At 35.2% G+C, this 17,859-nt stretch overlaps 1 protein-coding gene across 1 annotated transcript in view; it reads left to right on the top strand.

The window, feature by feature from the left end:
- LOC130237107 (CSC1-like protein 2) overlaps positions 1-17,859 on the top strand; it is a 44,361-nt gene that overhangs the window by 17,765 nt on the left and 8,737 nt on the right. Inside the window, exons 10-16 of the mRNA XM_056467912.1 lie at positions 185-322; positions 4,944-5,097; positions 7,112-7,218; positions 7,993-8,079; positions 8,385-8,450; positions 9,773-9,935; positions 12,353-12,458. Of these exons, the coding sequence (XP_056323887.1) occupies positions 185-322; positions 4,944-5,097; positions 7,112-7,218; positions 7,993-8,079; positions 8,385-8,450; positions 9,773-9,935; positions 12,353-12,458 (821 nt within the window). The remainder of the gene's footprint in view (positions 1-184; positions 323-4,943; positions 5,098-7,111; positions 7,219-7,992; positions 8,080-8,384; positions 8,451-9,772; positions 9,936-12,352; positions 12,459-17,859) is intronic.

Here is a 17,859-nt window from a genome sequence, read left to right as displayed (position 1 = left end):
ATCAAAGCATACATAATTATAAATACATTTTAAATGCCCCCCCCCACCCCCCTTTTTTTTTTTTGGATTATTTTACATTGAATGAAGGGTGTTTGTGTTCATTATTCGTCTTGCCTCATCATGATAGGAATGTCAGTGTCATTTGGGTCATGCAGTGTGTGTGTGTGTGTGCTTGTGTGTGCAGAATCCTGAAGGACTTTAATGCGTGTCAGTGTCAGGGCTGTAAGTGTCGTCTGGAGCCACGCTCGTCTCAGTTCAGCGACGGTCTTCATGTCTATAACTGGAGTGTGAGCTACGCACCGGACCCTCAGAACGTGCGCTGGTGAGAAACACTCACCACCCTTCACCTCCTGTCTCTCTCTCTCTCTGATCAGGGTTCCCACTCTTCTTGAAAGTACTTGAATTTCAGACATATGGATTCAAGGCCTGGAAATTACTTGAAAACAAACCCAGGTCCCAGAAAGTGCTTGAATTTAAAGTTTAAGGTGTTATTTCAACAAATGTACTGTGCTGCTTGCAAAAACAGAATGAACATATGAAGAAATTCATCATTTAATAATCTTACATTTAAATCTTACATAAGAACTATGACAATAACACACACAATATTTCCGAATTTCAATATTACCAGTATTAAATTCAACTGTATACATTGTATTATTTAATTAGTTTATTTTAAAAATGTTAACATATATAAGTATTATTAGAGGTATTATATCAATAAATTAACAATAATTGTAAAATATTTCTGACATTTATAATCCTGCATTTGTTAATATTTATAAAAATTCTTAACATTTAGAAATATTTAGACCAACATTTGTTAATATTTAAATATTAATAACATTTATAAATTGAATGATTACATTTTTAATATTACATTACATATTATTATTACAGTATTATTATTACAGCAGGCTGTGTTTTAAAAGCCCAGCAGGCTGTGATCTACAGTAGTGTGTAGTTGTGCGGTTGTACAGTAAGCAGTTGTCCGTCAGCGTCTGTCAGCTGTTTCTGTGCTGACTGAAAAATGTTCAGGAATCACCAATGAACAGTCGATACCTTATCAAGTTGAGAGATCCCCTCTTTCTGCTGAGAGAGAGAGAGAGTGTGTGTGTGTGTGGGCATGTTTGATAGGAGTGTGTGTATACTGTGTGTGCTCATCTGTGTGTTATAATTGTGTGTGGCTTAGAGCACATGTTTTGTGTGTGTTTGTGTATGTGTGCTCATCTGTGTGTTATGAATGTGCGTGGCTTTGAGCACATTAGTGTGTGCATGTGTGTTATAAGTGTGTCTATGGGTGTTTGTGTGTTGTAAGTGTGTTTGTGTGCATGTGCATGCATGTGTGTGCGTGTCTTTGAGTTTATGAATGTGTGTGGGTGTGTTTATGTATGTGAGTGTGTTTGTGTCTGTTTTTGAGTGTGTTATGAGTATGTGTTTGTGTGTATACTGTACACCTTTCTGTGTTTATGTATGTGTGTGTATGAATGTCTTTGTGTTTATGTATGTGTGTGTTTATGTATAAGTTGGCGTGTATGTGAGTGTCTGTTTTTGTGTGTGTTATGAGTGTGCCAGTGTGTTTATGTATAAGGCCCAGTTTACACTCATACGTTGTAGTTTTAAAATGCTGTTTTAGAGTGAAAACGATCCACATCCACACTGGCGTTTCACCCAGCGGTTCTGAACAGATCTCCGTCCACACTACACCGCTGAAAACACATCACGTGACCACACACACACACACTCTGGTATGCGCTGCAGCGTATGTGCTTGCTGAGCTCGAGGCAGTTAGCGGGTGCTTTGAGCACACCTCCCCAGATGAGAGCAGCGCACGTCAGACAGTTCATCAAGGATCTCCCGCTGGATCTAATCTCACTATATTTATTAAACGTGATATTTGATTCATCCTGTTGTCTATATCTAATGACATATTCCCCGACTTTGGTCTTTTGAATCTATTACTTGTTCTCAAGCAGAGGTGGGTAGTAACGAGTTCATTTACTTCATTACATTTACTTGAGTAAAATGATTGGGTAACGTGTTTTTTTAGAGTACATTAAATAAGTGTACTTTTACTCTTAATCAAGTAAATTATTAGAGCAAAATCAGTACTCTTACTCCGCTACATTTGGCGGTGTTCCTCCGTTACTGACAAATGATAATAATAAATATGATCCATATGACTTGTTTGCAAATATCGCAAGGCGCCACATTGGAGAGGTTATGAGGTTGCTGTAAAGACACGTCTCCGGCTTTTGGTTACAGTGCGCGCGCCTATGTTGTAATAATGGCTGAAGTTTAGGAAGACGTGCGAGTTTATACTGGTCCCGCCATGCTGTCATCTGCGGTTCTGAGAAGGATGGTCACGCTGTCTGTGTAGTGAGTTTATCGGACCAGATCATCCGGCCTCAAGTTCAGTCTTTGTTTTTACTCCAAGATGTCGTTAGTTTCATAATTCGATGCACACATCAAACTGACATCGCAACAAACACATGAATGACAGCTCCAACCTGAAAAAAACACAGTGGTAAATGTCAACATTATCCCAATTTGAACCTTAATAATAGTAACTAAGGGATAACTAAAGAAACTGCAGTTTAATGGAATAACTGATTAGCCCTGCACATATAGTCATTCACACGGTTAACCATTAAAAATGTAACATTTAAAGATTATTTTTTTAAACATAAAATGGTATATATTATTATTATTATTATTATTATTATTATTATTATTATTAACAAAAAGATTTTATCAACACATTTCTTTAGTGTTAATAACTCATTTCTAATAACTGATTTATTTTATCTTTGCCATGATGACAGTAAATAATATTTGACTAGATATTTTTAAAGATATTTTTCAAGTGACATTTAAAGGCTTAACCAGGTTAATTTGACAAGTTAGGGTATTTAGGCAAGTCATTAATGATGGTTTGTTTGGTAGACAAAGGAAATATTGCTTAAAGGGGTTAATAATATTGACCTTAAAATGAGTTTAAAACAATTAAAAACTGCTTTTATTCTAGCTGATATAAAGCAGATAAGACTTTCTCCAGAAGAAAAAAAATTATAGGAAAAACTGTGAAAAAATACTTGCTCTGTTAAACATCATTAGGGAATTATTTAAAAAAGAAAAACAAATCACGAATAATTTTACCTTAAACTTTATATATATAGTCAGAATTATTAGCCTCCCTTTGATTTATTTATTTATTTTTTAGAATTTCCCAAATTATGTTTAACAGATTCAGGAATTTTTCACAGTATTTCCTATAATATTTTTTCGTGTGGAGAAAGTCTTATTTGTTTTATTTCAGCTAGAATAAAAGCAGTTTTAAATTTTTTTATGAGCCATTTTAAGGACAATATTATTAGCCCCTTTAAGCTGTATATTTTTTCGATAGTCTACAGAACAAACCATCATTATACAATAACTTGCCTAACTACCTTAACCTGCCTAGTTAACCTAGTTAAGCCTTTAAATATCACTTTAAACTGCACAGAAGTGTCTTGAAAAAATCTAGTCAAATGTTATGTGAATCAAAAATCTCCCCGTTAAACAGAAATTGAAGAAAAAATAAACAGGGGGGCTAATAATTCTGACTTCAACTGTATCGAAATCTCTATCTATCTATCTATCTATCTATCTATCTATCTATCTATCTATCTATCTATCTATCTATCTATCTATCTATCTATCTATCTATCTATCTATCTATCTATCTATCTATCTATCTATCTATCTATCGTGTCTGTCTGTCTGTCTGTCTGTCTGTCTGTCTGTCTGTCTGTCTGTCTGTATATAAAAAGAAAAGTAACTAGTAACTATTTACTTGAGTAATTTTTTCAGATACTTTTTTACTTTTACTCGAGTAACTTTTAAGATTGTTACTTTTACTTGAGTATAGATTTTGAAAACTCTACCCACCTCTGTTCCAAAGTAACATGTTTTGGCTGAGTGCAAAGATAAGTTAATATATTAATTTCAATAACCACATACACTGATTCTGCATATTTACTGATTGCTTGCCTTTATTTGCTATATTGTATAAACTTATTGTACGTTATACTTTTATAATGGCCATTATTGATTATTAAAACTGATATTCAGCAAAAGAGAGCGTATGTTTTGTATTTTCTGTTTTGAGGCAGTCATATTATAGGCTCAGTTTCGTTATAAATATAAATACAGTGAAGATGGCGGTCATATAAATATGCAGCTACATGATGCCTCTACATTTTAGTGTCTGTTAAGTTAATATCAAAATAAAAATAGGCAGTTCCTTATATCATGTTTTCATTTTGTTGTTAAGATAATCAGCGTAGTCAGGATGATGCGGATGACGTTATATAGTACACTGTTCCCTTTGAAGATTTACCCGACGTGTCCTCGGGAGTTTGTTTTCCATATCCAACTTGCAAAGTCTGAACTTAAGGAGAGGATGCAAGACTGAACTTTGTGTAGGCAACTTGATATTGAGGGAAAAACCCCAATCAGATTGATTGTCTGCAGCCACGCCTCTGTTTTCAGATGTCTCCGTTTTCCCCCATCCACACTGACACGGAGCAGCAGCGTTTAAAACCAAAACGACCTCTTCAGTGTTTACAAAAAGCTCCGTTTTCAGTGCTCAAAAACTCCAGGGTAGTGTGGACGGAAGGCATAACCGTAGCAAAACTTATGCGTTTGTAAACAGGGCCTTAGTGTATGAATGTATAAATGTATGAACAGGCATGTTATGAGTGTCTTTGTGCTTGTGTGTGCATGTGAGTGTTTGTCCAGGAGTTGTGCAGCTTTGTTACCTGTTTTGTGTGTGTGTGTGTGTGTGTGTGTGTGTGTGTGTCCAAATGTCACAAATGCTGCTGTATTTGCTGATGTGTGTGTGTGTGTGTGTGTGTGTGTGTGTGTGTGTGTGTGTGTGTGTGTGTGTGTGTGTGTCTCAGGGAGAATCTGTCTCTGGGTGGCATCTCCTGGTGGCTTCGCTGCTTCATCATCAACTGCATCCTCTTCATCCTGCTCTTCTTCCTCACCACTCCTGCCATCATCATCTCCACCATGGACAAGTTCAACGTCACCAAGCCTGTGGAATATCTCAACGTAAGTCTGACCTCAATCAAATATAAAAAAATGATAAATATGTAAAGTCTGCGTGAACCGGAAGTTGCTGAGACTTTTATTTCATTATGCTGATGTTCTTCCAATTGAAAATGAATATTGAGTAGGGGGCGGGGCTTTCTTTTGCGCATCATTCCCTCATAGCATAAGAGGGCCGTGGCTAAGGTTATTGATATACAATTGCTATGGAAACCCCAACTGAAGGAGACACGCCAAACGCAGAAGCAGATGCTCAGACTTTGATTGAAGATTACCAATTGGATTAAATGGCACATATTAATTTTTTACTTTACAAATAAAAATTTGAGCTAGGAAAATAAACACTGTAAATGTTGATTTCATGCAGACTTTAAAGATGCAATGAGAAATATATGAAAACAATTTGTCCACAGTCCACAGTCAGGACAAGTCGGAACATAGGAGCAGGACAAGTTATAATAGTAGAGATATGAAAAAGGGGCGTGGCCTGTTAGGCTATGGATGTGTTTGTTTTGGTGTTTTCTTATATATCAACATTGTTTGGCAAAATTTGCTTAGAGCATCTTTGAAGTAATATCCTTTAACAGGGCTCGAAATTGCGACCGCTTTGGTCGCATATGTGCACGAAATTTGATGTGTTTTATAACCTCAAAATATATTTGGGAGCATTTGTGCGAGTGCACAAAAAATGTGGCCAGGTGACCAGTTTTCACAGCAAAATGTTCACCGCATGCGCAGATTAAGGAGACATTCACGCATTAAGCATCTTTGCACCTATAAACACCAAACGCAGCGCTCAGGAATAGTTTAAAACAGTTGACACATCAACTTGCTGCAGTAAACAAAGCCCGCAATGCTTGTCCTGCTAGAACAGAACGCGGATGGATTGGTTAATATCAGCTGTCAATCACTACGTGCAGATAACAGAGAGCTACAGCCATGAAAATATAAAGGTCTGGATATGAGAGAATGAAAACAACACTGACAGATTTAGTTTTAGAAACCACCTAAAGTTACATATAATGGCACATCTGATTAGGGATCATGTGGTGAACGTTAATCCACTATTTACAATTTTCCAAGAGTGGATAAAAGAGTTCCAGTGGTTAGTCTGCTATGAAAATGACTAAAGCATTCACTGTAAAGTCTGTGGGACGGAGTTTTCAGGTAACAGTGTTTGCCACATCTACACATTTTAAGCACGAGATGTTCTAACGTTATTTAATCCTTCATTTAATCATCACGATGTTGTTAGTCGTGCGACTGACGCTGCGTTCACTATCGCAAAAGGGCTTGCGTTCACTGAGATTAAACTAATATTGCAGCTCATGAAAAGACCCTTAATGCTATTAAGATGACGAATGCAAATAATAAGTTATATGTCAATAGTGTCTGTGCAGTATCGGACACCACCTGTAAGAACAGCACAGTTATTATCGTTAACTCAGTTCATCTCATTCATATCAAGAAGTGCGTGCAGGGCCGGTGGGCTCATGCAGAGTATTGTTTGTTAGATGTTTGTCATTAATGTTTTTTTCAAATGCAATAAATCAGTTAATATAAAACATGTAGTAACGCTGCTCAGAATTTTTGGTGGGTGCGATTTAAAATTTTGTCTACCATGAAAAAAGGTTAATTTTGAGCCCTGCTTTAAGGTAGACAGACAGATACTGTAGATAGATGGATGGATGGATGGATGGATGGATGAATGGATGGCTGGCCGGACGGACGGATAGGCAGATAGATGGATGGCTAGACAGACAGATGGATGGATAGATGTACAGATGGACGGATGGATGGATGGATGGAGAGATAGATGGACAGATGGATGGGCAGATAGATGGATGGCTAGATAGATAGACAGACAGACAGACAGACAGACAGATAGATGGATAGATAGAACGATGGATAGACGGATGGATGGATTGGTGGATAGATAGATTAATAGATATATAACTAGTGACAATGTTTGTCAATATATCTATAAGCTAATTTGTGTGTGCATGTGTGTTTGCAGAACCCAATTGTCACCCAGTTTTTCCCCACTCTGCTGCTGTGGGCTTTTTCTGCGCTGCTGCCCACCATCGTCTACTACTCTGCCTTCTTTGAAGCCCACTGGACCAGGTAGGCAGGGTGACTGTGGGGTCTTTAAAGGTCTTTAAATAAAAAATTATTAATATTTTAGGCGTCAAAAAGTCTAATCATTTTAAACTGATATTCATTTTGCTCTGTCCATATAAAGTGACCCATCCAACACCCATCCAATCACCAACAGTCCATCTCAATGAATCTTTTAACAAAACTCTGTTTATTAACTCTACATAATTCAATTATCTTCCTTACAATAACATTTATATAAAAAGCTCACCCTGTATTTATATACTATATAGGGCAGGGGAGTCCAAACTGAGAGAGTTTAACTCCAACCCTAAGTAAAAGCTAATCAAGCTTACTTAAGATAGTCTAGAAACTTCCTGGCAGGTGTGTTGAAGCAAGTTGAAGCTAAACTCATCTGGACACCGGCCCTCCAGGACCGAGTTTGGACCCCCCTGATATAGGGTGAAGTCACTGACCTGTGCATACATTTAATTAATTATAGTTTTAAAACATGTGTTTAATATATGTTAGTAGAGTTTGCTTGTTTTGACACAATATTTAAGATTTTTTGTGGCTAAGAAATTACTTTTTTTAATGAGCAAAATTAAAGTCTTTTCCATTAGAAAAAATTAGTAGCTTTTAGCCCTGTTTTAGACCCCCTATAAGTCTAAAATTCCATTCATAGTGGTCTTTAAAAGGTCTTAGTGTTAAATTTGACTTGATGAAACCTGCAGAAACCCAAAAACAATCTCACAATCCCTCAGCCTCTTTATTTTTCCCCTCATGTTGTGTGTTTTTCAGATCTGGAGAAAACAGGACCACGATGCACAAGTGCTACACGTTCCTGATCTTCATGGTTCTCCTGCTGCCGTCTCTGGGTCTCAGCAGGTACTGATTCACACACAGTCATTGCTGTAATATCTTCAGGCCAGAGAGAGCCTGCTGGCTTATTTGCGTATTTAAAGCTTCAAATATATCCATCAAGGGACTCTTTTGTTTGCTGATGTCCATATTTGTTCGCTCTTCTGGACTCTGTCAGCAGTATTTCTGATTATGTGTTTGCTGCGGAAGCTCTTATTGAGCTGATTTCACTATGATTAGCTTCATTGAAATGTTATGTATCATGCTCTTTGAGATAAATGCTTAATCTACAGTTTACGGTTTAATAATATTAAGCTTCTTTTGTGTCTTAGTTTGGATGTTTTCTTCCGCTGGCTATTCGACAAGAAATTCCTGGCTGATGCCACTGTCAGATTCGAGTAAGTGTCGTTTTATTTTATTTTATTTTATTTTATTTTATTTTATTTTATTTTATTTTATTTTATTTTATTTTATTTTATTTTATTCAAAATTTTTTTTTTTTTTAATTTAATTTTATTTTATTTTTATAAATTTTTTCGCCTTTAGTTTTGCATTTGTATTTTTTTCTTGTTGATTCACTTATTTTGTAATATTTGTAGTGTATATTGTAATTTTTTGTTCCTTATTTTGTTATTTTTATGTTTTTTTAATTGTAATTTTTGTATTTTTATTCATGTATTTATAAGCCTATTTTGTTTTGTATTTTTATTCTTTTTTTGATAAATTATATTAGTATTTTTATTTTATTTGTATTTTTTATTCCTTATTTTGTGATTTTTATTTTGTTTTGAATTTTACATTTAGATATTTTTTAGCATTTTAATGTTAACTTTTTTATATAATTCATTCTAATTAAGTTTGTATATTCAAGTTTACATTTCAATGTATTTCATTTTCTAACTTTAATATTAATGAATATTTTTAGTGTATAATTAGGTCGAGGCAAGTTTATTTTTATAACACACTTCATACACAATAGTAATTCCAAGTCCTTTACATAAATGAGGATTAAAAGAGTCATAAAATAATCACACAAAACATATGAGAATTAATAACAACAATAATTAAAATGATGGCAACACGGTGGCTCAGTGGTTAGCAGTGTGGCTTCACAGAAAGAAGGTCGCTGGTTCGAGACCTGGCTGTGTCACTTGGCATTTCTGTGTGGAGTTTGCATGTTCTCCCCGTGTTGGCGTGGGTTACCTCCGGGTGCTCCGGTTTCCCCTACAGTCCAAACACATTGGCTATGGGGAAATTGATGAACTAAATTGGCCATAGTGTATGAGTAAGTGTGTGAATGAGTGTATGGGCGCTTCCCAGTACTGGGTTGCAGCTGGAAGGGCATCCGCTGTGTAAAACATATGCTGGATAAGTTGGCGGTTCATTCCGCTGTGGCGACCCCTGATGAATAAAGGGACTAAGCTGAAGGAAATTGAATGAATAAATAAAAAAGATTGTAAACTGATTATTAAAACATTATTATTAAATTATAAATTCGGCATATTCAAAATAAAATAATTTTTTACACACATTTAATTTACATAATTTTTTTGGGTAATTATTATTATTATTTTGTGTTTTATTTATTGTTTCTGTAAAGTTTTTATTTGATGTTGTAAATATTTCAACTTCTCAGTTGTGGCAGAATATTTACACATGAACACATATTAAAACATTTAAAGAGTTGGTTAATCTCACTTGATTTTGTTGCTAATTTCAGGTGTGTCTTCCTTCCTGATAACGGAGCGTTTTTTGTCAACTATGTGATCGCGTCTGCGTTCATCGGTAATGCTATGGACCTGCTGCGGATCCCGGGTCTGCTGATGTACATGATCCGTCTGTGTTTGGCTCGATCTGCTGCAGAGAGACGCAACGTTAAACGAGTATGAACCAATGCATGCTTTTATTTCATGCACATACTGTTAAAGTCTGAATTAGTAGCCCTCCTGAAAACTTTTCCCAAATCTCTGTTTAATGAAGATTTTTTCAACACATTTCTAATCATAATAGTTTTAATAACTCATCTCTAATAACTGATTTATTTTCTCTTTGTCATGATGACAGTAAATAATATTAGACTAGATATTCTTCAAGACACTAGTATTCAGCTTAAAGTGACATTTAAAGGCTTAACTAGGTTAATTAGGGTAAAGTTAGGGTAATTAGGCAAGTCATTGTATAACAGTGGTTTGTTCTGGAGACAATGCAAAACTAATATTGCTGAAGGGGGCTAATAATATTGACCTTAAAATGGGTTTTAAAAAAAATTTTAAACTGCTTTTATTCTAGCTGAAATAAAAAACAAATAAGACTTTCAGAAGAAAAAATATTATAGGAAATACTGTGAAAAATTCCTGAATCTGTTAGCTGAATCTGAGAGCGAATAATTCTGACGTCAACTGTATACGTATCATTAATGTCCAGATGATTCAAGATTAACTTGTCAAAAGTACATCTAGGTTGTGTTTTCTTCAAATAAGCTTTAAATAAATAAAAATATAAATGTTTTGCATGGCAAAAACCTGTTTTTTAGACTTTTAGATTTAAATTGTGAATATTAATCAGTTGCAGATTACAATATTTATCTTGTTGTTTTTGTTATTTAAACATTTTAATTTTAGATCTATTAAAGTAAATAAACGAAATACATTTAAATAATACTAAATGTATTTCAGGTAAACATGACTGCTTGTTAATGGCAGCATGACAATGTTTGTTTGTAAATATTAAAGCATTATCATTATTATTTTTATAAATATTACTCAGTTGCAGATTACACTATTTGTTTTATTGTTTATTTTTCATTTTATTATTTAAACATTTGGTTTTATTTAAACATTACTTTTGTTTTAGATCTGTTAAAGTAAAAAAAAAACTAAATATATAAATTTATTTACTACTTAATAATAAAATAAATGTAATGAATTACTAAATGAATTTTAAGGCAAACATTGGTGTGTTTATTTTTCGTTAATTAAGTTTATTTGCAGCATGACAACGTTTCTTGTAAATATTAAAAACATTCTCATTATTATTTACATAAATGTTATACAATTGCAGATTACAGTCATTATTTATTTATTTATTTATTGTATTTAAACATTTAGTTTTATTTAAACATATATTTTTTTAAATTTATATCCATTTAAATAAAAAATGACAGTTAAATTTACATTTACATTTAGTCATTTAGAAGATGCTTTTATTTAATTTGGATAATAATAATAATAATTTTATTTTAATTTAAATTTAATTAATACTAAATGCATTTTGATTCAAACATTTGTCTGTTAATTTTTCGTTAATTACGTTAATTGCAGCATGACAATGTTTTTTGTGAATATTAAAAACATTTTCATTATTATTTACATAAATATTATTCAAATACAGATGACACTATTTGTTTTGTTTATTTTGTTATTTAAACATTTGGTTTAATTTAAACATTATTTTGTTTTAGATCTACTAAAGCTAAATATATTTAATTAATATTAAATGCATTTTGAGGCAAACATTTGTCTGTTTATTTTTAGTTAATCAAGTTTATTGCATCATGAAAATGTTTTTGTAAGTGAAAAATATTTTCATTATTATTTACATAAATGTTATAAATTTGCAGATTACAGGCATTATTTATTTAATTAAACACTTTTTAAATTAAACATGCTTTTTATTTATATCCATTAAAGTTAAATAATAATGATAATTTAATTAATACTAGATGCATTTTGAGGCAAACACTTGTCTGTTTGTTAATTTTTAGTTAATTAAGTTTAAATGTATTTTAGCATGACAATTGTGAATATTTTCAGACACAATATACGAATTTTTAGAAAATATACACACTATATATTATATTTTAATAGACTATTACAATTTATTGTGGTGTGCCAATATTTTCATGAATATTAAAGACGATTTCAGGCAAAATAAAAATCATAATTTAATACAGGCAGACCAACTAGTACTAACATGAAGTATAAATATGAAAATAATGTCATAATGTCCTCAAAACATTGGATTAAAACAGTATGAAATAAATAGATTTGCTTTATAAATATGAAAATAATGTCATAATGTCCTCAAAACATTGGATTAAGACAGTATGAAATACATAGTTTTGCTTTAGAGGCATAAAAGAGAAAGAACACTTATCCCTTAGTGTTTAATATGAGGTGAAATGTCAAGGATTCATCCACCCACAAATGAGATATTTTTACCTGCTCTTCACCTGCAAGTGTTTCCAGTCTGTGTGCTGCGTTCTGTTGTGTAACGTATGTGTGTGTGTGTGTGTGTGCAGCATCAAGCCTATGAGTTTCAGTTCGGAGCTGCCTACGCCTGGATGATGTGCGTTTTCACTGTGGTTATGACGTACAGCATCACCTGTCCAATCATCGTCCCCTTTGGTGAGTTAGACTCCGCCCTCTTCCAAGTCATCCCATTCACCAAACCACAGAACCACAGCCAATCAGAGAAGGGGAAACGGCAGGGGGGAAAGAGAGGATGCGGAGAGAAATGGTGTGAATGACACAACTCAAGTGAAAGGACGAGTGTGTGTGTGTGTGTGTGTGTTTGTGTGTCTGGAACGCCTCCTGCTGGACACTTTTATGCATGCAGACACTGACAATGGAAATGCAGAAAGAGCCATCAAAACCACCTGTCTACGCTGTGTGTGTGTGTGTGTGTGTGTGTGTGTGTGTGTGTGTGTGTGTGTGTGTGTGTGTGTGTGTGTGTGTGTGTGTGTGTGTGTGTGTGAGAATAAATGTAGATCATCTTAATGTGTGTTTCACTTCAACAACACAGAAACAGGAACACACATAGACAGACACACACACACATAGATGCACACAGACACGCATAGACTGACACGCACAGACAGACATAGACACACTCTCTCTCTCAGACACACAAAGATGCACACATAGACTGACGTGCACTCAGACACACACACTGATGCACACACACAAACATAGACACACGCACACAGACACAAGTACAGGAGCATATCCATACATGCACTCAGACACACACACAAACATAGACACACGCGCACGCACACACACAGACACAAGTACAGGAGCATATCCATACATGCGCTCAGACACACACACAAACATAGACACACGCACACACACACACAGACACAAGTACAGGAGCATATCCATACATGCACTCAGACACACACACTGATGCACACACACAAACATAGACACATGCACACACACAGAGACACAAGTACAGGAGCATATTCATACATGCACTCAGACACACACACAAACATAGACACACGCACACACACACACACAGACACAAGTACAGGAGCATATCCATACATGCACTCAGGTACGCACGCATGCACAAACAGATACACACATGCCATGCTCTCAAACTCGCATGCATACACACACAGATATATACAGACACAAACAAACATAACTGTACACACGCACACACACACACAAACAGATACAAAGGTCTTAACATAGACTTACAAACACACACACACACACACACTGACAAATATGCATACATGCACATGCTGTACACGCATACGCATAGACACACACAAACGTATACACACATGCTCACATAGGCTCGCATGCATGCACACACAGACGTAGACACTCACAAACAAACATAGACATGCATGCACACAGACACAAACAGACGCACATGCATGTACCCGGAAACGTATGCATACACTCACACACAAACAGATACACACATGCTCACATAGACTCGCATGCGCAGACACATGTACATGCACACAGACACGTATGCATACATGCACATACTGACAGACACACACATGCATGCGCATAGACACACAGAGACAAACACAGACATGCATGCACGCACACATACACACATTCTCACACAGACTCACATGCATACGCAGACACACATGTACATATGCATACATAGACACACACAAACAGATACGCACACACATACAAACACAAATAGACACACAGAAAGACACACAGATACAAACATACTGTCTAACACACACACATGCGCACACACTCGGCTGGTGATGTATGACTCATCGGGTCACGCTGGTTCTGCTCTGCGGAGGATTTCATTTCTCTCTCTCTCAGCCCACACTGTAAACACAGACAGAGATGTTCATTTCAGACACTGTTAAACGTCTCACACACTCGTTAACCTAATCAGTGTCCGTCTACACACACAATATGAAACAAAACTGCATCTCAAATCTAAATATTCTACACGCTGATCTTTGGGTCGGTCTCAAATAAGATCAAACGGAATCAGAATTGTACTTCTGTGGGCTTTAAGGTATATTTGTCGATCTTGATTACTATAATGGGATATTATATGCACATCCAGTGTTTCTTCCCACACAGATAACTTCCGGTGAGTTTTACACTGTTCCTTTTACAGCATCAATGTTTTAATTAAAGTACAATCAGTTAAACAGACTTCAGCAGTCATTTAGGTGTTCAAGTGTAAAATGAGATCTACATGCAGGCGTCATGAGGATCAGCAGGCTAGCGCAGAAACTCCATTGAAAATACTGGAGTGAAATACATTTATAATAATACATATACATACATATACAAAATACATATTTTAACCCTTTAACCACCCCGTCAAGAAAAAAATGTTTGGATTGCATTTCTTAACTCATAATGTCGCTAGTTAACACAGGCTATGTGTTTTTTTTCAACACAATTTTTCTGAAATATCAACCTCTACTAAATGCTTGATAGATCAGTTTATGGTAAAACTACTAGAATTAATACATAAACTATGAAAAATCTGAAAATATGAAGTGTAAGAGCAATTTATTTCAATAAATATTCAAAATAAACCCTTTTTGAATACTAAATCACCTTTATTTTTTGAAGTATGCAGTAAAATACTTCAGATTCTCATTTAACATGCTTTTTTAAATTGTTTTTTTATATCAAGTGTAGTCGTGCAACAGGATTAAGTGTGTTTGATTTTATTATTATATTTTTTTGTAAACCAATAATGCTATGTGTGTTAACCATTATTTAAAACAGTCTTCTTTAAATTACTTTAGCAGTCATTATTAAAACAGTAAAAACATGGTCAACCGTTTAGCCGAGCAGGCAGTCAAAGGGTTAAAGAGATGCAGAACAATGTAATTTAATGTAGTGCTTAAAAGAGACCCACTTTATATCGTATATCAATCAGGGTATATGCACATCTAGTGTTTCTTCCCACACAGATAATCTTCCGGTGAGTTTTACACTGTTCCTTTTACAGCATCGACGTTTTAATTAAAATACAATCAGTTAAACAGACTTCAGCATTCATTTAGGTGTTCAAGTGTAAAATGAGATCTACATGCAGGCATCATGAGGATCAGCAGGCTAGCGCAGAAACTCCATTGAAAATACTGGAGTGAAATACATGTTCATATTTTAACCCTTTAACTACCCCGTCAAGAAAAAAATGCTTGGATTGCATTTCTTTCATTCTTTAAATTACTTTAGCAGTCATTATTAAAACAGTAAAAACATGGTCGACCGTTTTCCTGAGCAGGCAGTCAAAGGGTTAAAGAGATGCGGAACAATCTAATTTAATGCAGTGCTTAAAAGAGACCCACTTTATATCATACATCAATCAGACAATAAAGATCACTGATTTTTTTAATGAAAATTAGATTTTGGAACGGTTCACTGGAAGCGCTTGACCCAGGTTGCTGAAAAATAAAAGTCCTGAATACTGTATACCCTATAGTCTTAGAAAAACGCATTCAGTATTTTATGTCTGTTTTATTTTAATCTTATGATGCATATTGGGCTGCACAGTGGTGCAGTGGGTAGCATGTTCACCTCACAGCAAGAAGGTCACAAGTTCGAGCCTCGGGTGGGTCAGTTGGTGTTTCTGTGTGGAGTTTGCATGTTCTCCCTGCGTTTGTGTGGGTTTCCTCCGGGTGCTCCAGTTTCCCCCACAAGTCCAAAGATGTGTGTTAATGAGTGTGTATGGATGTTTCCCAGTGATGGGTTGCAGCTGGAAGGGCATCCGCTGTGTAAAACATATGCTGGATAAGTTGGTAGTTCATTCCACTGTGGTGACCCTGGATTAATAAAGGGATTTAGCCGAAAAGAAAATAAATGAATGAATGAATGATGCATAATGCTTGCTTGGGTCTGGGCTGCAGGTTTTGTGGGGGTTGTGTTGAGGTCAGGAATAATATCATTAACCAATATTAAAAAACCTTTAAGAAGCATTTTCATTAGTAATAGTTTGTATGCTGTAGGTTTTTCTGTGCTTATAGGGCTACACAATTGTGTGTGTTTGTAGAGAGGAAGAAAGAAAGTAATATAATAATAATTGTTATAAAGGTCAGTGCCAACATCCTAGTGGTTACATAGCATCGAGGTACTCCCAGAGACCCAAGTTCGATTCCCGGCTCGAGGTCCTTTGCTCATCCTTCCTTTATCTAGGCTCCCCACACTTTCCTGTCTGTAAAAAATTCTACTGTCCTATACAAATAAAGGTGAAAACCCCTTAAAAATAATTATTTTAAAGGTGCAGTATGTAAGTTTGACACCCAGTGGTTGAACTAGGTATTACATTCCTGGATCAAAACAAACACGAGCGCAGGTTGCCAGATTGAGGAGCGAATTGATATATTAGAAACGGCTTCTATTTCTCACAGGTGAACAACAGGATAAACAGGATAAACTTCAGGTACACCTCATGTGCTTTATTCAGTGTTAAATGCCAATAATATGAGTTTGAATGCCATTTTACATCACATTTATTGTCATAAACTGAAAGCAGCAGCAGATAGTTCACCTCAGATCTGGAGAATAAAATAAACCGTCTGAAATTGAACTTTAGAACTAAACACATATAAGTGATTCAGCATCTACATTTAATAATGATAAAGAGGTTTATTATGTATTAATAGATTATAAACCTTACCATTTGGTGAGTGAGTGCATATTCTGTGCTTCTGAATGGCTGTATTTACATTTCTGTCGTGTTTCATCTGGTGCAACCAGCCAAATTGCTCATCACTGGAATTCTCATCACGTAGCCTGTTGTTAGTAACCTGCTCACCTAATGTTTACACTTGTAATATTTATATCATTTGCTAATTAATAACCCCCTCTTGTGGAACTGAATCCGCATCTCATTTCGGAGTCTGCTACTGTCCACCAGAGGTCACATTTCGATCACAGACGCATGCTTTGAGAGCCTTCAAGAATGAACGAAATACGCTGTTTTCCAGCAAGGCAACTTGGTGTGCTGAAATATAACTGGCTAAACTGGCATTGAGCAGGTTAAAATGACCAAAACAAAGACAGATGGAAAACACATTTTCAAAGCAGAATATCTGACTTCAGCATTGTTTTTAAGATAAACAACAATGTTTACTGAGCATGTTTCTGAAATATCTGCACACATATTAATATTTATGCTTTAGAAGAGTCAAAAACTTACAGACAGCTCCTTTAAACAAATGTGCATTTTAAAGTAGAAGTATAAAATCAGAGTATAGTATTTATGGCTGTTGTAATTCATTCATTTTCTTTTCGGCTTAGTCCCTTTATTAATCTGGGGTTGCCACAGCGGAATGAACCGCCAACTTATGCAGCACATTTTACTTTGGCTGAAAATATGTCTACAGCTGCTTTATAAATGCATCTCATTGCTATTGTTCTGAAGGTGGTTTGTCTTTACAATCTCCTTTATGGTGATCAAAACGCTGGATTAATGCAACTCATCTGTTGGCATGACCAAAACTGTCTGGGCGGGGCTAAATGATATTAACCAATAACGTCACAGCACAGTTTT

The sequence above is a fragment of the Danio aesculapii genome, chromosome 11 (genome assembly GCF_903798145.1).
Source record: "Danio aesculapii chromosome 11, fDanAes4.1, whole genome shotgun sequence".
NCBI lineage: Eukaryota > Metazoa > Chordata > Actinopteri > Cypriniformes > Danionidae > Danio > Danio aesculapii.
Note: the sequence above shows the minus strand (reverse complement) of the source record. Positions and strands in the feature narration are given on the sequence as shown.